The sequence below is a fragment of the Lemur catta genome, chromosome 3 (genome assembly GCF_020740605.2).
Source record: "Lemur catta isolate mLemCat1 chromosome 3, mLemCat1.pri, whole genome shotgun sequence".
Classification (NCBI taxonomy): Eukaryota; Metazoa; Chordata; class Mammalia; order Primates; family Lemuridae; genus Lemur; species Lemur catta.
Window position 1 is genome coordinate 110,229,965 of NC_059130.1, and position 27,095 is coordinate 110,257,059.

General features: G+C 50.8%; 1 protein-coding gene across 2 annotated transcripts; it reads left to right on the forward strand.

Moving 5' to 3' along the window:
* E2F2 (E2F transcription factor 2) lies at positions 1–22,455 on the forward strand. Of its 2 annotated transcripts, none has more exons than XM_045546037.1 (7): positions 1–664; positions 6,119–6,224; positions 7,984–8,203; positions 9,019–9,177; positions 10,225–10,339; positions 11,850–12,042; positions 19,089–22,455. In XM_045546037.1, exons 1-7 carry the CDS (start codon positions 413–415, stop codon positions 19,379–19,381), a joined length of 1,338 nt encoding a protein of 445 aa, XP_045401993.1. In that variant the 5' UTR covers positions 1–412; the 3' UTR covers positions 19,382–22,455. The 2 variants fall into 2 exon arrangements, with proteins under 2 accessions (XP_045401993.1, XP_045401994.1); XM_045546038.1 differs by having other exon boundaries at positions 7,984–8,197.
* Positions 22,456–27,095: the final 4,640 nt, after the last annotated feature.

Here is a 27,095-nt window from a genome sequence, read left to right on the forward strand (position 1 = left end):
GAGACTAGATAGCGAGCCGAGAGGGAGCCGGTGCAGTCGGGACCCCCCTTCCCCATCCGAACGCATCGTGCCTCCGCCGAGCTCGCAGACACCCGGGAGACCCCCTCCCAGGGCGGGCCGGACCCCAGGCGCCGAGGCCTTCGGGGGCGCGGGGCCGTCCCAGGTCGCAGCCGCCCTCAGGGCGGGACAGCCCCTGGCAGTGCCGCCACCGCAGCCTCCCGGCGATCTCCAAGCGCTGCTCAGCTCGGCCCGAGGCCAGGAGGGGAGGGTCCGGCCTTGGCCCGCAGGCGGCCACTGGCGGCTTCCCGGCCTCTGCGCCATGCCGCGGGCCGAGTGAGCGGCTGCAGGCTCTGGAGCCGGCAGGTGCCCGCGGGCGCGCCAGGCCGGGTTGGGGAGGGGCGCCGCACTCGCCATGTTGCGAGGGCCCCGGGTCCTGGTTCCTGCTGCTGGGCAGCCCCCAAAGGGGGTGCCCGCGATGAGCCCCACCGAGCTGTGGCCGCCTGACCTCAGCAGCCCCCAGCTCTGCCCGGCCACCACCACCTACTACACCACGCTGTACCCGCAGACAGTGCCTCCCGCAGCGGCGCCGGGCACCTGCCTCGACGCCACTCCCCACGGACCGGAGAGCCAAGCTGTGCGATGCGTGCCGGCAGGCCGGCTGCCGGTAATGCTGGGAACCCCTACTGCATCCCCCTGTGCTTTTCTGGGTATGGGGAAGGAGGGAGGGGCGCCTGAATCCCAGTTTGAATGAAGCAGGTAGAGTTTTGAGGAGGGGGGAAATGAACAGAACAACCCACTGCCCCCAATATCTGAGTAGAAGACCCCTTCATTTTCAAACTTTGGATGAAATAATCTCATCCACTGGAATGGGCTGGAAGAAGCACTGGATTTGTTCCTGGATGTGATCTTGGGGAAGTCCACGTAGCCAAACTGGCATTCATTCATTCCTTCATTGTTTGGCCCAGAAACCAGTACTGGGCACCTGCTATCCTCCAGGCACAGGGATGGGCCCGGGGATACTGTGGGACTTTAAGACAGAGGGATGGGTCTAGTGGGTCTCTCAGGTCCAGTCTGGCTTGGACAGACTCCAAATTGCCCATCTAGCCAACTCCTTCCCTAGCATCTGTCCCCAGGTCCTTCCCAGGCCCAGTCTTCCGTCCTAGACAGCCAGTAGCAGACACAAGTGTGGGCAGCCCCATGGGATTCTGTTGAGATTGACTATCCCCACCTCAAGCCCCTAGGCCTGTTGCCAGAGAGGGCCCAAAGTGTGGTGGCACCAGGCTGCCTTCCTTGGCACAGGGTGTGTTTTGTGGGAGTGGAATTCTGGGAGCCTGTGTGAATCGAAACAACTTTAGGGTGGGGGTGGAGTGGGAAAAGCCCTGGGGGAGTGGGGAACCTGGTTTCTGGTCCTGACTCTGCCACTAATTTACTGTGTATCCTTGGATAAGGCTTGGCCCCAGACTGGGCCTCAGTTTCCTCTTCTTGAAAATGCATATGTGCAAGGGGTGGCTGTGGGGCTAGCTAATCTTGGTCACTTCCAGGTCCAGGTCTTTGGTTTTGGAAACAGGCTCCAGGCTCCAGGGAAGGGAGATGGGGATGTTGTTGATTTGCTTAGTTGTGGGTGTGGTGAATAAGTTTGGGTGCATGGATAAGATCACCCCCCTCCCCCCACCCCAGAGGCATCTGGTGGGACCTGTGCCAGTCAGTGAGCACGGATCCTCAGGCAGAGCCCCCACGCCCTGCCACTGGAATCAGGTTTTGCCCATGTTGAAAGCCTTAACCTTCCCAGAGGCCCTTCCTGCACATTATTTCCAACTAGGTGGGCAATAGGCAGGAGTGCTATTATCCATTTTACAGGTCAAGCAGTTGAGGATAACTGGGACTGGGTATCTTGTGTTCAGCATTTTAAAGCCAAAAATATTTTTGAAGCCTGTGAAGTAGACAGCATTAGTAGTTTCGTGTTACAGGAGGAAGCGGGCTCAGGGAAGGTATGTAACCTAAGGTTAGACGGGAAGATGGGATGGAGTGACCCTCCCCACAAGGCAAGTAATCAGTAGTCTCTTCTCTAGGCAGCTTTGACTTTTCCCAGTACTGCCTGACTGAGGAGCTGGGTTGCCCTAGGGAAGAGGGCTTGGGTGGCAGGCCCAATGTCTCCTCTGGCCAGCTGCTTTCAGACATGAAGTTTCAGTAACAGCTGTGGTTTTGAACTGCTTTGAACCCTCCCAAAGGAGCCCAAGTGCATTTGTCCATACCTCCCTCCCAGAGGGGCTCAGTGATCTTAGCAAGAATGGCTCTCTTTTACTGAACGCCTCTCGTGTGCCAGGCACTGCTTGGCACTCTTCACATTCATTATCTTGGTCCAGATGCCCAGGATGAGGCATCTTGCAGATGAGGAAACTGAGTAGACAAGTAAAGTCACTTGCCCGGGTCACAAGCCAAGAAGTAGGGGAATCTCCCTGTACTAGACCACCCTAAAGATCTGCCAGGCTCAGAGCTCCCTTTCCTGTCAGTCCCCCAGATTCCCAGGGCCCAGCCCCGTGGGCAGACTTGCCCTCTGCTTACTCATTTTACAAGGGTGTGACCTGGAGCAGCCCCAAACCCAACCCTGGGTGTGGCTGCTTGCTTTGTGGCCAGGCTGCAAAGTGCAGGGTGAGCAGGATTTGTTGGGGAGCTACTGTTTAAAGGGACCTCAGGCACTGTCCAGGGATGGCAACCAAGTTCAATGGCAGAATGAAAGCCAGAACCCAGGCTCCCTCTCTCCCTGTCCAGTGCTCTTTCCAGCACCCTCGGGAGAAGGCTCAAGGGATGCTGTTTTGTTGAGTCCCTACTCTGGCCAGGCACATAGCATTATTCTGTTTCATCCTGGCAAGAACCTGCAAAGACAGTGGAATTCAGCATGGTTCCCCTTTCCTTTTAATTTGTCTGTATTTTCCAAATTTCTTATGAGAACTATGAAAGAAAATAGACATTTTAATGAACAACTCTATGAGGTAGGTCAGATGAGGAAATGTAGGGTCAGAATCCCAGCTACTCAGCCGGCAGAGCTGGGATCTGAAAGTGATGCTCACTTCTTATGTTTGCTCCTGCCCCCACCATCTAGCTTGGGGCTTAGGAGAGACCTGATCCACTCTCTGGGTGACCTTGGGCAAGTCACTTCCCCTTCTCCGAGCCCCAGGTTCCTCACTTTGCTGCCTGTAAGGGGGTTGTGCCTGGGGAGCTCTGACCCACTCCTCTCCTGGGACTGCCTGAGGAAGGAGCTGCGCTCTTCTCCCTAGGGCTTGGCAGGGTGGGCCTGAATCCTAACCAGACTTTTGAGATCCAGCCAAAGGGGCTGCCTAGAGGGTCCAGGTTAGAGCCAAGCCAGCCTCTGGGTGTGCCCACAGACCTTTGCTCTCCTTGGCCCATCACTATCTCTTTTCTGCTTACCCTTGAACTTCCCCTGTGCTGGTGCCCCCAGTGTTTTAGTGCTGGCAGCTCCCCTGCAGGAGCACTGGCTGTGGGCTGCACAGTCTCACTGAATCCTCAGCAGAGGTGGAGAGGATCATAACCATTTTACAGGTGGCTCAAGAGGTCAACTGACTTCCCAGCTAAGAAGGGGGGAAGCCTGGATGCGAACCCAGGCCGGTCTGACTCCAAGGCCTGTGCTCAGCCTCTTCCGTGATGCTTATCCTCCTGGGCTTGTCCTCCGCCACCTCAGTTCTGCAGGCTCAGCCAATCCATAGGCCGACTTTCCTCTGGGCAACGCCCAAAGGTGTCAGGGAGGCATCTTGAGGGGCAAACTTTGCTGCTTAGGGACCCTGGGAGCAAAGGATAAGGGTGAGGGAGAGTGAGAAAAGGGAGAGGGCTGTGTGTATGTATATATGTAGTGATGGGGGCAGGTGGGCACAGCCAGGCCTTGGCCCCAATTCCAGCAAATCCTGGGGAAATGTGTGTGTGGGACAGAGCTGAGGCAGCCTGCTATATGGCTTTGGAGTCAGACAGACCTGGGTACAAATCCTGGCTCTGCCTTTTGTGTGACCTTGGGCATGCTGCTTAACCTCCTTGAGTCTCCACTTCTTATGTGCCAAGAGAGATTGCCAATGCTGACATTGCAGGACTGTTATGTGATAGGCCCAGCATGGGTATTCCGTTCAAGGTCCTTCCCAGATAATGAGGTTCTTCCTGGTGTGTTCTGGTGGCGGAGGTGGGTGTGGCTAGTGAGACTCTGGGCTGCCCCACCTCGGCCTCAGGTGGAACTCCCTTTCCTCTCCTTGCCCTTGGCGCTCTTTCTGAGGGCTGGATGAAGAACACTGGGATGGACACCCCTGATCAGGATTGATAAAGGCCTTGGAGCTCACCAAGCCTCAGTTACTTTAGCTGCACCATGGGGATTAGTGGTGTTGGGAAGATTCAGTGAGGTGATGAATGTTGCGGCATGGCTCAGGGCATCTGGAAGGTCTCAGCAAGTGACTGGGCCTTTTTTAGTGACAGGGTGGGGCTAGATCCCTAGATTCTAGGATTTTACCATCTGGGAGGACAGAAAAGGAATATTGAAGAGAGACCTCTAGAGGAATGAGCAGGAAGGTGTTTGGATCTGTCTGGGTCTGGGTAGGGGTAGAGGAGAGCAGTGTTATATTCAGGATCCTCAAGTCGGTCCAGGAAGACTTCCTGGAGGAGGGCAGGAGTGGAGGGAGGGGAATTGACAGCAGGAAGGGCTGTCACCAGCCATCACACCTGTCAGCCCAGCTGTGCGAAGCAGCGGTTAGAAGTCTCAGCCCTGCCGAGCATGACCTCACCACCAAGTGTCAAAATAGGCCTCTCTGTCCAAGCCAGGGTAGGGGTGTCTGAGGGGACTGGGGGCCTGGGGCATGGGGGAAGGAAGGAAATGGGTTCAATGACCTCCAGAAGGGTGTATCCAGGAGGAGCTGAGATTGGATTTTAGAGAAGGGACTCTGCATTTCCTGAATACCTATTGTGTGCTGAGCCACAGGCTGAGACATTATGACCTTGAATGCTAACAGTAGCCCTTTGAGGTAGGTATTTTCTGCCCCATTTTACAGAAGAGGAAACTGAGGCTCCTAGATGTGAAGCATTTCCCCGGGTCACATGGCAAGCTTGCGAAGGAGCTGGAGACCCGAGCCCAGGTCTCTGACCTGTGACCCCGTGCCCCAGCCCTGCCCCGCCCTAACTGTGAGAGAGGCCCTTTCCGGGCCAGTGCAGCTCTCGGCCTAATTGGGGCCGAGTGGCGATGGGTGGAGAGGAGCAGATGGGTCTGTGGTTTGATTTCCCCAGCAGGTGTTTCCCAAGCTTGGCGGGAACAGGGAGGGGGAGGGGAAGAGGGGCCTCAGCTGCTTGTCCTTAAGACACAGGGGAAGGATTCATTGTCTGCCCCTCTCGGCATAGAAAGAATGGCAAATGGAGTCTATTCAGGAGGCGCTGGAGCCCAAACATGGGGGTGGGGGATGTTTGCACTGCTTCTCAATGTGGGCACCTCCCTGGGGTGTGGCACTGAGCCAGGAAGTCCCCTGAGTCTGGGTGGATGCCTGGCCCCACCCTGATAAGGGCCAGCTGTGGGGCTATGATGGGCACTGGGTCTGGCGGGCCAGCTGCTTGTGTGGGGAGCCTTTCTCCAGACTGATGTGGCTTAGGCCCCGCCCACTGCTTCCTCTTTGCATCCTCCTGTAGGCTGGGGGTGGGGAGGAACCCTGAGCCTTTGGCCAGAATGGCTTTGGTAGAGTCTCAAGTGCCTGGGCCTCAGATGACGTTTTTGTTTTTTGAGACAGTCTCATTCTGTTGCCCAGGCTGGAGTGAAGGGGCACCATCGTAGCTCACTGTAACCTCAAACTCCTAGGCTCAAGTGATCTTGCCACCTCAGCCTCCTGAGGCATGAGCCACCACACCCGGCTCATGGATGGGAGTTTTATTTGCCCCTCAGAAAACAGGACTTCCTCCCCCTGAAAGCTCACTTCTCAGGTCACTGATATTTCCTTATCAAGTACAGCGGTGTTGCACCAGGACTGGTAGTCAACTGAAGCACAGGTGGCTGCCCGTGGCCTCCGTGTTTTGGTCCCCAGGTCAGGGAAAGGCTAAAAGAAGAATGGTTCTCAAACTCTGCCTCTCTCTCCCCGCTCTCTCCAAGGCCAAAAGGAAGCTGGACCTAGAGGGGATCGGAAGGCCTGCAGTCCCTGAATTCCGAACTCCCAAGGGGAAGTGCATCAGAATGGATGGCCTCCCTAGCCCCAAAAGTAAGCGGTGCTGATGGCGCATCTGGGGGCGGGGGGGCAGGGCAGGCACAGAGGGCAGCAGCCCTGCCCAAGCCGTCAGGAGTAATATTTGTGTCACTTTCTGGTTTACAAGCTTACTGGGTATCCTCTCACTTGATCCTGCCCAGTAGGTAGGACTGTCGCCCTTTTACTGATGAGGCAATTTAAGGCTCAGCCTGAGTTGCCCAGTCACACAGCTAGCAAGTCGAATCAGGCACTACTTAGTGACACGTACGTCCGGCACTACTACCACGCCATACACTGCTCTCGTGATCTCATCGTGAAGACCAGCATTCCATTTGGGAGCTTACTAGTTCTAAAAAGTTTTCGGATTTAGTTCAATGTGAACTTCTGTAAAAGAGAAAATCCAGATCAGAGGAGCAGGGGATAACCAGGGTCTTTCTCCCCCATGCAGACAGAGCTAAATAAGTGATTCAAAGGGAAGCAAAGCTTGGGTTAATCCAGCCTGTGCCACCTCAGAGGTGTTTAGATCCAGAAGCTGCCCAGGTGGTGCCTCTTCATATTTCCGGTCAATATCCTGGTTAGGGTGGGAGTGTAATCAGCTGTGTTTGGGAGGAGCACTAGTTTTGGGGGTTGGAGACAATGAAGAAGGCTCTGCCCCGACCTGACTGTTCACACCTGTGAACCTTAGTTGTCTCATCTGTAAAAGGAGACACAGCTAGATCAGGAATGGCAAAGAAGTTTCCTCTCCATTTGATTGGTAGAGGCCACGCAGATCACTTTATTGAAGGATCCTCAGGTTCATGATGGCTTGCGGAAAAAAAGTACACCGATCGATTAGTAATGTCTGCCATGGGTGCAAACCTGACAAAGCAGTATGCCAAATGCTCGCCATCTATGTGTTAAGGGATTCTAAAGTCCCCTTCCAGAGGAATCTGAGACTCTAAAACTGAGGTTCCAGAGCTATTTGGCCACTAAATTGCTATATGACTTGGAAGTCACACGATTGCAAAAGTCTCCTTGTGGTTTAAGATGCTGCAGCTGAGATGAGGTCTTGCAACATCGACCTCATTGAGAAAGGGAGCTTTTTCATGAACCTACCCTGCTGGACTGATGCTTCTTAGATAATCACTGGGCTAAACATGAAAAAGCAAGTGTGTGTCAATAAAAGTGTTCTTGAATCCAGGCTTGTCATTCTCTCCCCACCCTCATTCCAAATTCCTGACGTATAACTAGCAGGATAGGGTAATGGTTAAGAAAGAAGACTCTGGAGCCAAACTGCCTAGATTTGAAATCCCAGCTTTGCCACTTTCTAATTGAATGAGCTGAGCAAGTTACACCTGTCTGTGCCTCAGTATTCTCATCTATAAAATGGGGATGGTTGTATACCAACCTTACGTAGGGTGTTAAGTTTGTTAGTATATGGAAAGCATTAGAACGGTGACCTGCACACAGTAAGCAGTTACAGTTGTGCGTGGTGGTGTGGCTGCCCTAAGCTGTGGTGGAGGGGTGCTCTGAAGCAGGAGTCAGGACGCTGGGCTTCTGGTTCTGACACTGTCCCCTGGCTGTGAGACCTTAAGCAAGTCACCTTGCCTCTTAGGTATCAGGTTCCCTTTGTGGACAATGGTGGTGACCTACACCTGCCTCACAGTGCTCTGTAAACTGGAAAGTGGGGGGGGTGAAGGGCAGTGAAGAGTGGTACTTAGTGGGTCCAGGTCAGTGGAAGAAGTTCCAAGGACTGGCCCTCCCTGAGCTGTGACTGGGCCCCTTTCTTCCTCAGCCCCCAAGTCCCCTGGGGAGAAGACACGGTATGACACGTCGCTGGGGCTGCTCACCAAGAAGTTCATTTACCTCCTGAGTGAGTCCGAGGATGGGGTCCTGGACCTGAACTGGGCGGCCGAGGTGCTGGATGTGCAGAAGCGGCGCATCTACGACATCACCAACGTGCTGGAGGGCATCCAGCTCATCCGCAAGAAGTCCAAGAACAACATCCAGTGGGTGTGAGTGCCTGGGCGCCCGTGGCCCTGTCCAGTGGGTGCTTTGCTGTGGGCGGAGCCAGGGGCAATAGCCAGGTGTGAGTGTCAGGCGTGGGGCTGAGAGCGAAGACATCCAAAAGGCTTATGTGCTGGGAGCGCAGCCGATGTATTTTCTGGAGGGGTGGAGGAGGGGGTGGAAGAGCGGGAGTACCTGCTAGAGTAATGGTGGGTTGGGGAGAGGGTGGAGAAAGATTTCTAGGAGATATAAAGGCCTAAGAGTACCCCAGATTCTTCCTCCTGAGTCAGGGATCCCAAGATTCCCTCTTTTAGCTTAGGAAAGTCCCCTGAGAGCTAAGTAGGAATAACCCGGACTCTTTCCAGCTCTAAGGTACAGTACTCCAGCCTCCTCTCCCCACTTCTGCAAGGTCTTAAACAGCAGACCTGCAGCCCCTGGCTTGATCCCTAAGAGAATGCAGTCAGGGGAGTCAGGACTGAGATCACCCCAGTTCCCTACTATCTAGGGGAGGTTGGGGCATAGGGATAGACAGAGTTGAGAGCCCCCCAGAAGTGGGTTCAGGCCTTAACTTGTTTCTTCTCCCTAGCCCTACCCCCAAACCTCAAGTTCCAAGCCCTAGCAGTTCCCCAGGAGCTAAGCATGACCACCGATTTGCATGACTGTGGGGGGGGGTTGCAGGGGGGGACCCTCACAGACCATTTTAAGGGCCTCCTCCTGGAGTCTCACCCACACCATTTGTTCAGCTCTGCACAGCAGCCCTGGGGTTGGGGTCGCTGGATGTGGACTGAGACTGACACTGGGGTCCTTGCTTCTCTGTTCCCAGAGGCAGGGGAATATCTGAAGACCCCACTCGACCCGGGAAGCAGCAACAGCTGGGGCAGGAGCTGAAGGAGCTGATGAGCACAGAGCAGGCCTTGGACCAGCTCATCCAGAGCTGCTCCCTGAACTTCAAGCACCTGACTGAGGACCAGGCCAACAAGAGATATCCTCCTTGGCGGGGGCAGGGGGTCAAGGAGGGGGGGCCTGTTGTTTGTTTATGTCCATCCTGAGTTGACGCAGTACTTCCCTGTAGGGACTAACTCACACTCAGGGTTTGGCACCTGTTTCTTCCTTAGTGGGTTTTCCTCTCAAGTCTATTTAAGTTACAGTCTACTTAAAAATGAGCCAAGTACGTGTCTTTAAATCTGGAAAATGGAGAAAAAAGAAACAATGAGCTACCTACCTTAAGACACAGGGTGTGTGTCACTTAAATACAGTTGTGTGCCCGCTGACCATAACATTTTTATCCTGCCTTTCTCCACTTAGTATATTACCATAGACATTTTTCTATTACTACCTATCTTTCCTAACCACTTGGTTGACCACATGAAATTGCTGATATTTGACCACGTTTTACCTACAAATAAGCAATTTCATATGGTTCAACCTCATATTTAATGGTTTGAGGCTGTCCTATTCAGACTGTACGCTGGTTTGTTGATAAGGCCTAGAATGGTTATTTAGATCAAGATAACGCTTTTATAGGCAGCATACAGATGACTGTCTTTGTATATAGAACATTTTCACCTATCTTTACTTACTTTCCTAGTTTGAATTCCTAGGATTGAAATGATGAGGCCAGCGAGCATGGGCTTTACTAAGGCTCTTTTGTACATTTTCCCAAATGGTTTCATGTCTAACTGGGTTTTGGATTTGACCTTGTATTTTTGGAAAGATTCTAGGCCTTGTCAGAAATATAAAGAAATAAAACATATCTTCCTGCCTTCTTAGAGCTAATGATCTAGTTTGAGAGATGAAGCCTTTACATAAAAAGCTTATAGAAGCATTTTTTTTCATTTGCTTTCTGAAGGGATCCAAGGTTAGTTTATATTAAAAGAACAGGTTACAGATGCCAGTTATGTCTAAGATGCACAAGGAGTGAAAAAGTGATTTTCAGAGGCTTAGGAGAGGTGGGTGAAGGCCACGCCTGGCAGGCTGGGGGTTTGAATTCTGACCAGAGAGTCCCTTTTCTTGACTCTCCTGCTCCTACACTGGCCTACGTGACTTACCAGGACATCCGTGCTGTTGGCAACTTTAAGGAGCAAACAGTGATTGCTGTCAAGGCTCCTCCACAGACCAGACTGGAAGTGCCCGACAAGCCTGAGGTGAGAGGGGAAGTATTTCGTGAAAAGCAGGGTTGGGAGGATCCCCGGGCAGCTCTGCAGACTCTGTTCCTGGCCTTGCCCAGCCCCAGGCTTCCTGGGTCCATTCTGGTGTCCATGGCAATATTGGTGGCTTTCAAACCTGGGCAGAAATGGCACAAACAGGAAAAGGCAATGGAGACTGAGTACTGGCCTGAGAAGACCTCTGTTCTTGGTTTCCTTCTGCGTCCCACCAGCCCTGGGTTCCTGTGCACATGCACACATGTGCCCACACACAACAATGTCAGTACTCACACAACCCTTTCATGCTGACCATGCTCTCCTGATTGAAGTTCAAAATTCTTAACACTTCCTATAAGACCTGCGGTGCTCTGACCCCAGCTGACCTTAACAACCTCCTCTTCCGTGCTGTCCCATGCCCCATGCCAACACTGACCTGTCTGCAGTCTCCCCATCGCACTAAGCTCATTCCTTGTGCAAGACTTTCACACATGCTGTTCCTCCAGCTGAAATGCTCTTCTCTCTCTCTGCTTGGTTTACTGCTATTCATCCTGCAGGTCTCAACCTGAATGCCACTTTCTCAAGGAAGCCTTCCCTGATCACCCCTAGACTTCTTAACTACCTGTGCTTTCCCACCACTAATTTCCATTTGCTGGGATATGTTTGGTATGGTTACACGATTACATGATTTATTATAGTGTAAGCTTCACAGGAGAATGTTCTGCTCACCTTGTATCCCCAGCATGTGTATAGTCAGTTATGGCTTAAATTGTAGGTGTGTGGTAGGGAAGAGGCAGGGGTGGGAAGGCCAAGTATCAGGACTCTTGGTTACAAGTAGAAAGCCAAGTCCATCTGGCTTAAGGGGTGGTGGGAACCAAGTGACAAGTCCCAGGGGTGGTGGTGGGGGTGGGGGATAGATTTGGAGATTGGAGGCGCAGCTGGATGTAGGTACTCGAACTGGGACTTCAGGTCTATCTCACACTCTCCATCTCTCACTCTACTTTCCTCTGTGCTGACTCTATTCCCAGGTGAGCTCTCCCCTTGCAGTGACAGAGTTAGTTTTTATGATACCAGCTCAACAACCCCAGTGGGAAGGCGCTTCCCTTTCCGACAAGTCCAGCAAAAGTGCGGGGCCTAATGCAGGTTGGATCAACCTGAGCCATGTGCCACCCTGAACCACTCACGTCACTCTGACTTTGCCAGCTGCATCACAAGTCACCTGCAGGAGTTGGGGAAGGGTGCTGCCCCCAAAAGCTACATGACTTGGGAGTGGGGGAGGAGTGATTCCCCAAAGGAAAATCAAGGTGTTCTCCTTAAAAGAAGGGGACATGGGGCCAGACAGCAGGAACAGCAGAGTCCACCGCAGGCCAGCTGGAGCAGGCCTGTGCCCAGTTCAGGGGTTGAGCTTGTGCACGTGGACAGCAGCAGCCGCCTGTGTCCATCCATACACACCAACCCACAGGGAAGTGTCCAGCTGCCCAGAGCCATGACCTGGCTTCTCTTCCTCCTCCAGGAGAACCTGCAGATATATCTCAAGAGCACCCAAGGGCCCATTGAAGTCTACCTGTGCCCAGAGGAGGTGCAGGAGCCGGACAGTCCTGCCAAGGAGCCCCTCCCCTCCACGTCCAGCCTCAGCCCCAGCCCTGACTCCACCCAGCCCAGCAGCAGCACCCACCCTGGGATCATGGAACCCACAGCATCCTCAGGTAGGGCCGCCTGTCCAGAGGGACAGGAGGTGGGGAGAGCCATTGGCCTTAGTTTTCTCTTCCACATCAACATTTATTGGATACCTACTGTCTACCCAGCATCCAGGGGTACATTCATCCTCCCCACATGTGTGCATCGCACTTTATGCTTCATAAAGCCTCCCTTGGGAGGCTGGTGCTGCTCTGGGGCAGAGCAGGCCCTGAATTGGAATCCCAGCTCTTCCACTTACCAGCTCCGGGACCTCGGACAAGGACTTCACCTCTCTTTGCTTCAATTTCCTCATCTATACGTTGGACATAGTAATTATCAGCATCTAACTCATAGGTAGTGAAGACTGATGAGTTAATACGGGTAGAACACTGGGAACAGTGCCTGGCAGTAACTGGTGGCTGCTATTGTTACTATTACTGCCATGGCCATGATACTGCTACTCCTGGAACAACTGCTCAGCAAAGCTCCTGGCACTCAGTAAACCTTCGGTAAACAGAAACTATATGTTTTTTGAGGAGAGCTCAAAACTTTCTTAGGATATATATATAACTAAGGTTTTTTGAACCACGACCATGTACCAGGTACATCCATGATCACATGACGCCTCACAGCAATTCTTGAAGTAGGTCTTACTACTCCCAGTTGAGAGATGAATAACTGAGGCACAGAGGTGATGTCACTTGCCAAGGTCTCCCAGCTGGGAGGCAGCAGAGCCGTGTCTTGAACCTTGGTCTACATGCTCCTAGCCCAGTGCTCTCTCCACAGGGCACCAAACAAATCAAGGAAGGGCTCCTGGCTGGGCGGTGGTTGGTGCAGCTCAAAGCTGGCCACAGCTGATGGGAAGCAGTGCGGGGGAGTTGCCAGGGAGCCAAGAGGCAGAAGCCCTTGAGAGCTTCCCAAGGCGGGTAGGAGTCCGGAAGGAGAGAAATGGGAGCCTGTAAGGGCACCTCCTCCAGAAGGGTTTTTGCCCTTTGCTGGGATCACACGTCGGGTTAGACTGGCAGGATTCTTCAAGGCTGGGTAGGCCTGTGGTTCCACTTTTTGTTTTCTTAGCAGCAGAATTGCTTTAAGTAGAACCTTGGCATCTAAACAAAGGCAGAGCTAAAACTGGTTGGATGGAAGAGGCTTGGTGGGGGGTTCTGCAGAACACAGGCTAGATTCTATTTCTCTAACTCAAAGTTGACAAACTATTACCTGCAGGCCAAATCTGACCTGTTTTTATATGGCCCATGAGCTAAGAATGGTTTTTACGTTTTTAAAGAGTTGTTCAGGGAAAGAAAAAGAAGGCAACTGTGTGACAGAGACCACGAGTGTCCTATAAAGCCTAAAACACTGTCCAGCCCTTTACAGAAGCTTGCTGACCCCTAATCTAATGCAATCCTTCTTTTTACACATGAATAAACTGAGGCCCAGAGAGGGCAAGTGGCTTCCCTAAGGTCACACAGCAAGTTGATGGCAGGGCTGGGACGAGAGCCCAGACTCCCATCTCTTTTCTAGTGACTTCTGTGTCTTTTGGCTTCATCCAGAGACCAGAGCTTCTCCCTGTGCCAGCCATCTGTCCCTCTGGGCACCTCCCCGGTGCCTATCTCCCATCCCAGACCTGTGCCCCACCCTTTTGCCCCTCCTCCTCCTGCCCTGCCTCCTCACTGAACTGTCAACATGTACACTGCTCTCCAAAGTTAGAGCCACTTTCACTTCAGCTGTACTGTCCTCTGAGCCTGTGGGCAGAGGCGGCTGACCCACAGCGAAAGTAAGGGCGAAGTTTTTACCTCCGTTCTGTAGATCAAGAGCCTGAGGCCCAGAGACGAGCAGAGGCTCCCAGAGCAGTCGGTAGGGCCAGCCCAGAAGCCAGGTCTCATGCCATGGCTGCCCCCTCCACGCTTGCCACATGGCCTCACAGTGTCGTCCCTGCTGAAGGGTGGAGGGGGAGTTTTCCTGAAAGTGTACACACACGTTCCATGTTCTGGCTTGAAGCAGAGCCATTCTGAGGTCTGAGTGCCAGAGGCCAGGCCCGCAGAGGAGGCCGCTGCAGTCTTGGGGCCTGGGTTCTGGCACCACCAGGGGAATTGCTAACCCTTTGCGGCCTTAGTTTTCTTCATCTGTAATGGAAGGGGTTTGAATAAGGGTCGCCTCTAACGTCCCTCTAGGCTGACATTCTGAGGTAGCTGATGGCACAGGATTTGAAGTTGGGAGACTTGGGTTCAAACCTGTACCTCACCTCTTAGTGACTTGGTGACTGCGGGTAAGTCACTTTAACCTCTCTGAGCCTCAGCTCCTAATCTCTAAAATGGGTACACTTAAGATCTCCCCATGCATGTTGAGTGGGTTACAGGAGCTGATACAGCATGAACGTAGTTTTTTTAAAAAAGCTTATGTGAACTGAGCGCCTACTGTGCCAGGCGTGAATGTAGTTTTTTGTTTGTTTGTTTGTTTGTTTGTTTGTTTTTTGAGACAGAGTCTCTCGCTGTGTTGCCCAGGCTAGAGTGAGTGCTGTGGTGTCAGCCTAGCTCACAGCAACCTCAAACTCCTGGGCTTAAGTGATCCTACTGCCTCAGCCTCCCCAGTAGCTGGGACTACAGGCATGCGCCACAATGCCCGGCTAATTTTTTTTTTTCTATATATATATTTTAGTTGTCCAGATAATTTCTTTCTATTTTTAGTAGAGACGGGGTCTCGCTCTTGCTGAGGCTGGACTCGAACTCCTGACCTCGAGCAATCCACCCGCCTCGGCCTCCCAGAGTGCTAGGATTACAGGCGTGAGCAACCGTGCCCGGCCTGTAGTTTTTTTTAAAATGCTTATGTGAACGGAGCGCCTACTGTGCCAGGCGTGGTGTGGGTTTAGGAAATACAGAAATTGTAACAGCCATTCAGAGGGTGGTAGAGAGACAGACACTGCAAAAGGTGATTCTATTCTGGACGTGATGACCGGTGGGAGAGAGACCTGTAGCGGTGATTTCCACGTGTGTTTTATCAGTTACTGCTTCCAGCAGCTCAGCCAGGTGGATCGTTTTCCTTCATGAGAAAACCGAGGCACCAGGTCCTACAGCAGGTGAGAGGTGGGGCCGGGCTCTCAGCCCGCGTCCTCCTTGCTCCCACGCCAGGTCTTTTACTGTAACACCAGCAGCGTGCCAAACAAACGTTAGATTTTTTTTTCATTCAAGTATGTTTAATTGACTTCTTTGGGCCTCAGTGTCCTCATCTGCAAATAAGGGTAACAGCATTGTATCCCTCAGGGCTGCTTGAGTATCTGAGGGGGATGAACGTGCCTCCCCTTGACAGCAGAGCCTCCCCCGCCCCCGCTTTGGCCCGTGGTGAATGGGGGCAGTTCATGTTATTAGCAAGGGCAGCATGCAGACCCAACAGGGTTTCTTGACGTGCACTTATCGTGTAATCCTCTCATCAGCCCTTTGAGGTAGGCGTAGTTATCATCTTCCTTTCAGAGGTCAGGAAATGGAGGCACGTAAACATGAAGCCACTTGCCCACGGTTCCACAGCCAGTCTGATCAAGCAGTTACACGGCCCGCAGTCTATCCGGCAGTCTAGCACACCCCACCCGGCTGGATTTTCAAAACAGTGCTTGAGCCCAGCACAGTGGTCTGTGCCTGCAGTCCCAGCTACACGGGAGGCTGAGGCAGGGGGATTGCATGACCCCAGGAGTTCGAGGCTGCAGTGAGCTATGAGGACACCACTGTACTCCAGCCTGGGTGATAGAGAGCCCGTCTCTCCAAAATAAATAAATAAATAAATAAACAAACCAAAAAAGGCAAAACAATTCTTCATTGGGGTTTAAGGGATGACTCAAATGGTGGCATTCTGAGCATCAGGACATATTTGGCAGGCTAATTTCTGGTGCCCCATTCCACGTGCCTGTGTAGGAAAATCACTGTCTTACCTCTAAGTGGAAATGAGCTTGGAGTGCAGAAGAATGGCTGATGGCCAGTGTGGCTGGAAAGTTGAGGGTGAGCTGTGAGAGGAAGGTGGGAGACGGGGTAGGAAGGTAGGCAGGTGCCAGATCACACAGGGCTTCTCAACCCTGGTCGGACCTGGATTTTATTCTAAGCCAATGGGAAGACATGAAGGCTTTTCATTTGGAGCACAGGCTGCAAGGGGTGACAGCTGAAGCAAAGTGGCAGGTGAGGGGGCTCCTGCAGTGATCCAGGTGAGGGTGGACAGGGCTAGGCCAGGATTGCAGCAGCAGAACCTGAGAAAAATGGGCAGCCTGGAGAATTTACTTAGTTGTGGAGTTGACCAAACTTGCTCCTGGATTGGATGTTGGTTGGATGCAGGGAAAATGGCAGAATTATGGATGATTTTGAGCCTTTGGGCTTAGGCACCTGAGCGGGTGGTAGTTCATTAGCCGCAATGGAGGAAGAACAGGGGAGGCGTGGGTTTAGGGGAAGACCAGGATTTTGGTTTTGATGTGCTGAGTTCTGATCTACCTTAGCCATCCACGTAGAGATGTCACAGGACAGGAGCTCACGGGTGAGGGCCATGCCAGAGGTGTCCACTTGGGAGCAGCATGTCTAGAGGGGGATTTAAAGCCACGGGGCCAGCTGAGATCACCTGGGGAGGAGTGCAGCCAGAGGAGAGAAGCGTCTGAGGATGGAGCCCGGGGGCCATCAGGTTTAGAAGCAGGGAAGAGGAGGGGGACCAGTAAAGGAGACCAAGGAGAAGCAGGTAGGTAAGAGGAAATCCAGGAGGCTCTCTGCATCTGAAGCCAAGTGAAATAGGCATTTCAAGAAAAAGGGCGTGAAAAACTGTATCATGTGCTGCTGAAAGGTCAAATAAGATGAGGCCAGAGAACTGACCGTTGGATTTAGCAACGTGGAGATCATAGGTTCAGTGGCACGGTGGGGACGGACCCCAGGCTGGAGTGGGTTGAAGAGCGGGTAGTAATGGGGAGGCAGAGGGCAAGCACAGGCAGCTCCTGAGAAAGTTCACTATGAAAGAAGCAGTAAAATGCGCCGGTAATTGGAGAGGGTCACAAGGTCAGGTACACTTTTTTTAATTGTGGTAAAATACACACAACACATAATTTACCATCTTCACTCTTTTTAAGTGTATAGTTCAGTGGTATTAAATATATTCATAATGTGCAAACTATCACCACCTTCCATCTCCAGAACTCTTTTCATATTGTAAAACTGAAACTCTTGTCCCCATGAAACACTAACTCCTCACTCCCCTCCCCCCCAGTCCCTGGCAAACACTGTACCACTTTCTGTCTCTGTGATTCTAATTGTTCTAAGTATCTCATAAAAGTGGAATCATGCAGTATTTGTCTTTTTGTGTCTGGCTTATTTCACTTAGCTTAGATTCATCCATGTTGTAGCATATGTTAGAATTTCCTTCCTTTTTAAGGCTGAGTAATATTCCATTGTATGGATATAGCACACTTTGCTTATCCATTCATCTGTCGATGGACACCTGGCTAGCTTCCATGTTTTAGCTATTGTGCATAATGCTGCTGTGAAACATGAGTGTACACATGCCTCTTTGAGACCCTGCTTTCAGTTCTTGTGGGTAATACGCCCAGAAGTAGAATTGCTGGATCATATGGTAATTCTATTTTTAATCTTTTGATGAATTGCCATATTATTTTCCATAGTGGCCATACCACTTTATGTTCCTAGCAACGGTGCCCAAGGTTTCCAATTTCTCTACATCCTTGCCAACACTTGTTATTTTCTGGTTTTTTGGTAATAGCATCCTAGTGGATGTGAGATGATATCTCATTGTAATTTTTTTTTGTTGTTTTTGTTTTTTTTTTTTGAGACAGAGTCGCCCGGGCTAGAGTGAGTGCCGTGGCGTCAGCCTAGCTCACAGCAACCTCAAACTCCTGGGCTTAAGCGATCCTACTGCCTCAGCCTCCCGAGTAGCTGGGACTACAGGCATGCGCCATCATGCCCGGCTAATTTTTTTCTATACATATTTTAGTTGTCCAGATAATTTTTATTTCTATTTTTTAGTAGAGATGGGGGTCTCACTCAGGCTGGTCTCAAACTCCTGACCTCGAGCGATCCGCCCACCTCGGCCTCCCAGAGGGCTAGGATTACAGGCATGAGCCACCGCACCCGGCCTCATTGTAGTTTTGATTTGCATTTCCCTAATGATTAGTGATGTTGAGCATTTTTTCATGTGCTTATTAGCCATTTGTTTATTTTCTTTGGAGAAATGTATATTCAAGTGTTTTGCCCATTTTTGAATCTGGTTGTTTTTTTGTTGTTGAATTTTAGAAGTTCTTTATAATATCTGGATATTAGTCCCTTATCAGAGATGTGATTTAAAAATATTTTCTCCCACCCTATGGGTTTTCCTTTTACTCTGTTGATATTGTTTTTTGATGTATAAAATTTAAAATTTTTTCGTAAAGTCCAATTTGTCTATTTTTTCTTTTGTTACTTATGCCTTTGGTGTCATATCCAAGAACTCCTTGCCAAATCTAACGTCATGAAGCTTTTGCTCTATGTTTTATTCTAAGAGATTTGTAGTTTTAGCTCCTACATTTAGGTCTTTGATCCATTTTGAATTAATGTTTATGTATGGTCTTAGATAAGGGTCCAACTTCGTTCTTTGGCATGTGGATGTCCAGTTTTCCATGCACCATTTGTTGAAAGGACTGTCCTTTAGGGGGGGATGCTTTTTAAAAACATCGGTTATTAGTGTATGTCTGTGTGTTGATGAGAATTGTCTAGTAGAGTGAGAGAAATGGATGATACAGGAAAAAGAGGAAAGTATCTGAGGGGCAAGGGCCTTGAAGGTGAAAAGAGGCGGGGTGGGTGTAGAAGCTGGGGGTGGATTTTGAGAGCAGGATACCTACCCACTGTAAGAGGAGAGGTGGGAGGGGAGAAGGGAGGATAGGAGGTTGCTGGAGTTGGTGCTGGGAAAGGGAGGTGTCCCTGGGCCGTTGTGTGGGGCAGGCTGAGGAGAGAAGGGTGCCCAGTTGTCTGGAGAACGGGAAGTCTGTCCTTGGAAGTCGCGCTGAGGCCCGGCTTCAGCTCCAGAGGGGTTTGGGCACCAGGGCCAGGCATGACCTTCGTCTGTTTGTTTCCAGTGCCAGAGCTGACTCCCCAGCAGGTCCCGCCACCGCCGCCGCCACCACCACTACCGCCACCACCGCCGTCCCTTGTCCCATTGGAGGCCACTGACAGCATGCTGGAGCTGCCGCACCCACTCCTGCAGCAGACTGAGGACCAGTTCCTGTCCCCGACCGGGACGTGCAGCTCCCCTCTGATCTGCTTCTCCCCGCCCTTGGACCAGGATGACTACCTGTGGGGCCTGGACGGCGGCGAGGGGATCAGCGACCTCTTTGACTCCTACGACCTTGGGGACCTGTTGATTAACTGAGTTAATCGACCCCTAGCAGCCTTGCCCCTGTCTCTACCTCCTCAGACAGACTGGCAGGCCCTCTGCCCGCTCAGGGACATTGGACACCAGGTGCTGTCCTCAGGGCGTGGGGTCTCCTCTCCTCTCCCGACTCCCTGCTGACAGAGGCTGTCTGGGGGGATGCGGAAGATACAGTGAGGAGCGTATCAGGGGTTGGGTCCTGTCCTTCCAACGGAACCTGGGCCTGGGGAGGCCCCCCCAGTCTTCTGACCTCTGACCTCTCAGTGAAGGAAGGACGGCAGGTGAGGTGACCAAGTCCAAGGAATGGCCCTGCTACCTCCTTTTGAGGGGTAATTAGGACCCTTGACTTACCAAGAAGCACTTAATGCCTTTGTATTTATTTTAGATTGAGTTTTGTTTGTCCTCCCTGAGTTTTAGCAGGGAGATTGTTCTAGTTTTTACCAAGACTTGTCCTCAGGCCCACGGGCACCTGTCACTGTTGCCATCCCAGGGCCTCCCCCCAGCGGTGGGGGCAGGTCTCCGAGGGCCGTCAGCCTGCCTGATGCTACTTATTAATTGCACTTAGGACTCCTGATTCGAGCTAGCGGCGGCTGCGGGCCCTCTGCCCTCTCCCCTGCTCTCGGCTGACGTCGCCCGCTGAGGCGCCAGCCCTCTCCCTGGTCTCCTCGTCCCAGAGGGGGTTCCAGGGAGCCAGCCCAGGGCGGGCGGCCTTGAGGCTCCTGTGGAATTTCTTACCTCTCCTTCGCCTCAGAACGTAAAATTGATCCTCCAGGCAGTCGGCGGAGAGGAGGTCCTGAGGAGAATGAAGGCGGAATGTGGAGGCACTCTGCCTCAGAATTTTTGCCTCGCCCTGGTCCTGGAGGCAGAGGCAGCTCCGTTACAGAGAAGGGTGAGATTAAAACCAGAAACTTCTGAAAGCCTCCCCCTCCCCCCCCCATAGTTGCTGGTATCATTCCCCGCTTCCCTGGGAGGATTTTTTTGCCATGTTTGTTGAAAGGGATGATTCTTTAAGGACCTCCCCTTGCCCCCGGCTCTCACTCAGACCCCAAGGACAGAGGTGACCAGGGCTTGGTGGCATGTTTGCTTCTTTTGTCACTAGAATGCTGAAGGGGTGACAGGGAGGGGTCTTCGTGGCAGACCAGCTCTTGGCAGCTAATGGGGAGATGGGCTCCTGTGACCTTGTCAGGCCCGGGGTCCTGAGAAGGTCTGTCGGCTTCACGCTGTCCCCCCAGAGTCTTCAGCATCCCACATTGTCCCTGCAGCCCAGCAGGGCCAGGGGTCGGCTCTTCTCCCACCCAGCCTGGGCTGGGGGTGCACTGTGCCTTCTGGGGAGAGGCAGCAGGGTGGTGGTCTGAGAGGCCTGCCACCCACCCTCAGGGACCTAGGTTTCCTCAGGGGCTCAGCTGGGTAGCACTTTTTTTTTTTTAAGTTTGTAGCATTAAGTTGGTTTAAGATACGAAGTTGGCTTTGTTGGGTTGCTCGTCAGCTGACTGGTGTCTGGAGTTTGTGAGGTGGGCTTGTTTGGGGTGCGGCCCCATGTGAGCTAATGCCCAGCTGGGGACATCTGCTTACCTTCCTGGGCCCCCAGGTTAGCCCCCTCCCAGGGACAGTCAGCAGGTCACAGCTGCCCCCGCTCTATAAACAGGTAGCCCTGTTTTTATACACTTTACAGAAATGCCTTTGGTCTCCCCTCCCCAGATATTCATGGGGGACTCATTAGAAGCCCATGTTGAAGTCCTGGGACCACCTTGGTCCTTGAGTGGGGCCTGGGGGTTCTGCATGGGGTCTTGCTTGGGCGAGTGGGGCTGGAGATGGCATTGCTGTTCTGGGGTCTCCTCTGGGCTGCCATTTAGCCACGTGCCATCTCTGAAGATGGAGATGGTTGACTCTCCTGCCTTGGGCTCTGTCTGGAGCTTTCTCCTAGAACTAAATTGGAGAAAAGGGAGAAGAGGCCTGCAGGACCCATCGGGGATGAGTTTAACGCTGGTGTCTGGCTGGAATTCAAGTGCATTCCCCAAATGCCCATCCACAGGGCTAGACAGGGGCTGCCCTCAGGCCCACGGCCTATGTCGTGAGCAGCCGCCCCTGCCTGCTCCTGTGCCGTCCCTTCCACACCCGGCCTAGCTGACAGGCTGGGCCTCCCAGGCTAAGCCTCAGGCTTGGTGTGGGAAACAAGCTCATGCCTCTTGCCATCCCTCTTGCCAACACTTGAAACCTCCCAAGTTTCATAGAGTATTTTCAGGATGCCATTTTGGGTGGTATTTCCTTTAGGGGCCGGGTAAGCTTTAAAATTAGAAGACTAGTTTTAATTTTCAACCAGGAAATTTCCCAGCCCCACCAGCAGCCCCCAATTCACCCGTGTCCCCAGGGATATCAAAGACTCAGGGGGTCCAGGGAACCCAGTAGCATTAAATTGTTCAGTAGAGTTGGAGATTCAAAGAGATTTCCCAACACTGGGGACATGCTCCCGAGTCCCTCCCCGTTAAAGGTGTTAGAACAGTGGACCAGAGTAGTGTCCCTTTTCCACAGTAATGCAGTCAGTCGGCTAGTGTGGCTGCAGGGAAGAAGAGGGACGTGAAGTTCATAAAACAGGCTTTAGATGGTTCTGACTTGTTTTCCCTCCCCCAGTGTTCTCAGCCTCAGTTCTGCACAATGTTTAGAGTTTTAGTGAAAGAGTTTGGGTGGGTGCTCTAGAATCTGAGTGCTGTGTGGCTTAGCATATTTGAAGTGAAAACCTTTTGGGGTTGTTTGGAAGCAGCTTTCTGGTTCTTGTTATTGTATCCCGAGGTCCCCACTGCATTCTGGGACCCTGTTCTCCCACGAGAACCCTCAGTGACCATGGTGGCCACAAGCTCAGCCAGCCTGCTGGCTCCAGGGTGAGATGAAGGCTTGCGTATATGCTACATTTGTCTGGAGGGTGAGCTGGGCCAGAGGGAACCTGGTCCCTGTGCTGGGACTCTGTACGGGTCATTTTCCTCTGGCCTGGTCTTGCCCTGGTCCTGCCTTGCTGAGCACCATGTAATCCTCATTGTGTTGTGATAATTGGGCATTAAACTGTAACTCTGGGTGTCTTATCTTTATTGTGCTTTGTGAAGTTCATTCCCAACTGTGGTTCTGGTCCCCCCAGGCTGAGGGCCAGGGGCTGTCCTGGCCAATGCCAGGAGCACATGTTTGCCCAGCTGATTGCCCTCCCACCCCCAGAAACAACCCCCTTTCCCCACACTGGCTAATTACCATGCCTGAAATCTCACCATTAAGGCACTGAAAAATTAGCAGCACTCAGATCTAAAATGTGATCTGTCTATCACCTCTACCTGGACAAAACTCACATGATCGTCTTAATAGGTGCAGAAAAAACATTTGAGAAAATTCAATACTCCTTCATGATTAAAAAAAAACAACAACCCAAAAAACTAGCAATAGAAAGTAATTTCCTCAACCTGATAGAGAGCATCTATGAAAAACTTGCAAATAGCGTCATATCTAACGGTGAAATACTGAGTGCTTCCCCATCCAGCCCACTGTAAGATCAGAAACAACAAGGATGTCCACTCCCTCCATTTCTATTCAACCTCGTACTGGAGGTTCTTGTTAGGACAATTACACAAGAAAATGAAAAGAAAAAAAAAAAGACATTCAGCTCAATAGGAAGAAGTAAAATCTCTATTTGCAAATAACATGATCTTGTATATAGAAAACCCTAAGGAGTTCATTAAAAATATAAATATTTAAAATACAGTTCTAATAAAGGGTTGTAGGATACAAAATCAATATACAAAAATCAGTTGTATTTCTATAGACTAGCAATGAACAACCCAAAAAATGAAATTAAGGAAACAATGTCATTTACAATAGCATCAAAAGTAATAAAAGCCAGGCATGGTGGCATGTGCCCGTTGTCCCAGCCACTCAAGAAGCTGAGGTGGGAGGATAGCTTGAGTCCAGGAGTTTGAGTCCAGCCTAGGCAACATAGTGAGACCCCCATCTTTAAAAATGATAGTAATAAAAAATAATAAAATATTTAGGAATCCATTTAACAAAAGAAGTTCAGAACTTAAAACTACAAAATATTGTTGAAAGAAATTAAAGAATACCTAAGTAAGTGGAAAGACAGCTCATGTTCATGGATTGGAAGACTTAGTATTGTTAAATGGCAAAACTCCCCCAGTTGATTTACAGGTTCAATGTAGTCCTATCAAAATTCCAGCTGGCTTCTTTGCAGAAATCAAGCTGATCTTAAGATTCATGTGGAAATTCAAGGGACTCAGAATAGCGAAAATAATCTCAAAAAAGAAAAAACAAAGAGGACTTCCTGATTTTAAAACTTATAACAAAGCTACAGTAGTCAAGACCAGCATAAGGATATACATATAGATCAATGGGATAGTATTGAGAGTCCAGAAATAAGTCCCCATTCATGGTCAATTGATTTTAGACAAGAGTGCCAAGACAACTCAATGGGGAAAGAATAGTCTCGTAATAAATGTTGCTGGGACAACGGGATGTCCACATGCAAAAGAATGAAATTGGACCCCTAACTCATACCATACACAAAATTTAACTCAAAATGGATCAAAGACCTAAATATAATGAGCTAAAACTATAAGACTTTTAGAAAAACAAAGCGAGGCATAAATTTTTGTGACCTTGGATTAGGCAACAGTTTCTTAAATTTGACACCAGAAGCATAAGCAACAACAGGAAAAAAATAGATAAATTAGACTTCATCAAAATTAAAAACTCTTGTTGCAAAAGATATCATCAAGAAAGTGAAAAGACAACCTACAGAATGAGCGAAAATATTTGCAAATCATATATCAAATTAGAGACTTGTGTCCAGAATATAAAATGAACTCATACAACTCGATAGTAAAAAGAACCCAGGCATGGTGGCTTGAGTAGTCCCAGCTACTCAGGAGGCTGAGGCGGGAGGATCGCTTGAGCCCAGGAGCTCGAGGCCGCATGAGCTATGATGACGCCACTGCACTCTAGCCTGGGTGACAGAGTGAGACACCATCTCTAAAAAAAAAAAAAAAATTTTTTTAAATTTAAAACAAAAAGATAAATAGCCCAATTTAAACATGGACAGAGGATCTGAATAGATATTTCTCCAAAAAAAAGATACACAAATGTCAATAAGCACGTGAAGAGAGTCTCACTCCTACAAATCGACATCATATTGGAGATCCTGGGTGAAGCAACAAGACAAGACAGAGAAAAAACCCAGGTCTGTCTACCCAGAACCTATGCAATTAACTCCTGTGCTGTCCTGAACAAGGGTCATTTATTTATCAGACATTTATTGAGCATCTACTCTGTGCCACAGTGGGGCCATAACTACCGCTCCTTCCTTGTCAAGGGTGTTTACCTGCCTTGAGAATTTGCTTCCTCTTCCACTTGGATGGCCAAAGTCTGGCGGGTGTGTGTCTGCAGCAGAACTCTAGGGGTGCCTGAAGGTCTGGGTTGCAGCAGGGAGAGGAGACCAGACCTCTCTGCGGGTTCTAAACGGGCGTTTCTAAGGGCTCAGCAGTGTGCCAGTGCTTTTCAATTATGTGTATTAAGATATTTAGTTTGCCTCTTGATCTATCCATCAATCCTGGGAGAGAGAACAGGTAACAAAACTGAACTTTGGCAAGTTTACGATAAGATACTGACAACCATAAAAAGAACCGAAAGGGCTTTTCACTCATTCCTTTCACGAACATTTTTTGAGCACGTGCTGTGTGCCTGCATCTGCTAGGTGCTGCGGAAACCATGGCCCCTGACTTCATGGAGCCGATTCTAATTCAAACCACATGGTTTACAGATTTGAACATTCATTTAAACAAGCACTGTTGAGTCTCTCTGTGCTAGGCTGGCGGATCTCAAACGTCGGTGTTCACCAGAATTACCTGGAAGGCTTGTTAAAGTTCCGATTCCTGGGCTCCCCTGCCCCAGGATTTCTGATTCAGTAGGGCAGGGGTGAGACCTGAGAAGGTGGATTTCTTTTTTCTTTTTTTTTTTTTTTTGAGACAGAGTCTCGCTCTGTTGCCTGGGCTAGAGTGAGTGCCATGGCGTCGGCCTAGCTCACAGCAACCTCAAACTCCTGGGCTTAAGCGATCCTACTGCCTCAGCCTCCCAAGTAGCTGGGACTATAGGCATGCGCCACCATGCCCGGCTAATTTTTTCTATATATATTTTTAGTTGGCCAGATAATTTCTTTCTATTTTTAGTAGAGATGGGGTCTCGCTCTTGCTCAGGCTGGTTTCGAACTCTTGACCTCGAGCGATCCACCCGCCTCGGCCTCCCAGAGGGCTAGGATTACAGGCGTGAGCCACTGCGCCCGGCCGAGAAGGTGGATTTCTAACAAGCCCCAAGGTGACGCTGAGGATGTGGTCAGGAGGACCCCACTTTGAGAACCACTGCACTAGACAGTGTGCCCACACTGGGATTTGGACATTACTCCATGTAAAAAAGAAAGAAAACTGTCCCTATTCCTGAGGAGCTCACAGCCCAGTAGATTTTCATAGCCATTCACTCACTCACTCCTGCATCTGTTCAGCAAATTAGGGCCTTGTGTGTATAACATCATTTAGTTTCCAGGAAAACCCTATGAAGTGGGCATTGTTATTAGCCCCATGTTTACAAATGAGGAAACAGACTCAGAGAGGTTAGGTAATGTGCACAAAGTCACACAGTATGTGGCAGAGCCTAGGCTGTGGGTCCCCAAGAGACCCTACTCTTAACCCCTAGTCAAACCTCATGTAAATAAGTCATCTAATAAAGTGTTAGAAATGCTACTATCGAGGAAGAAGAGCGCTTTGGAGCTCAGGTGGACCCCATCTAAGGAAGAATGGACTCAGAGAGGTCACGCTGGGGACGGGACATGAAGGAGACATTTGTCAAAGGAAAGGGGGAGAAGGCTGCGCAGCAGGCAGAGGGAGCGATTCTGGAAAAGGCCAAGTGGCTCCATGGCTAAAATATGTAGATTAGAGCATCCCAGTGAATCCCAACTCACTGATCCCCAGGCTTGTGCTAGTCCTCAAGTGACCACAGCAGAGTGACCAGTGTTTATGTGCTGGCCGGTGGCTATGTTGACACAATCAAGGCCGCACTTCCCCTCCTGGAGTGTGTGGTTCCTCCATCTAAGGGATCACTAACCACCCTAAGGGTGCTCGCCTGGTCACGGGTGGGGCGCCTCCGCCGGGTCAAGTTAATTTCCCAGCGTGGAGACCACTGCCCTCTGGTGGCCACTCCGCCAAATGCAGAAGTTGGGAAAAGCGCTGCCCTTTATTGAGACCTTATTAAGGACCAGGTTTTAGTCTAAAGTCTTTCAAAAACCTTATAGAATAGGCATCATTATCCCCAGTGAGGCTCAGAGAGGTGCGTTTGCTTGTCTGATGTCACACAGCCTGGTAAGTGGTGGACAGAGCTGGACAAGGGTGAGCAAGCCACGTGCCTCACCTGCCTCACCCCAGGCTCCACCCTGCTGATGAAACTCCAAAGCCCATGCTCTTGACCTCCATGTGGTCCAGTCTCCTAACTGGCATTATGGGGGCTCCATGCTGACCTTAGACATTTCCTGTGTGCGTACAGTGCCAGATGCTGAGAAAACAAAGGCACAGTAGTACACATTTGCCCACGAAGAGTGCGAATGGTGGTCCCTCAAATGTAAGTTGTAAGAAGACATCGGGTGGCAGGAGCAGCAAAGAATGCATGATTTTTGTGTGCGTAG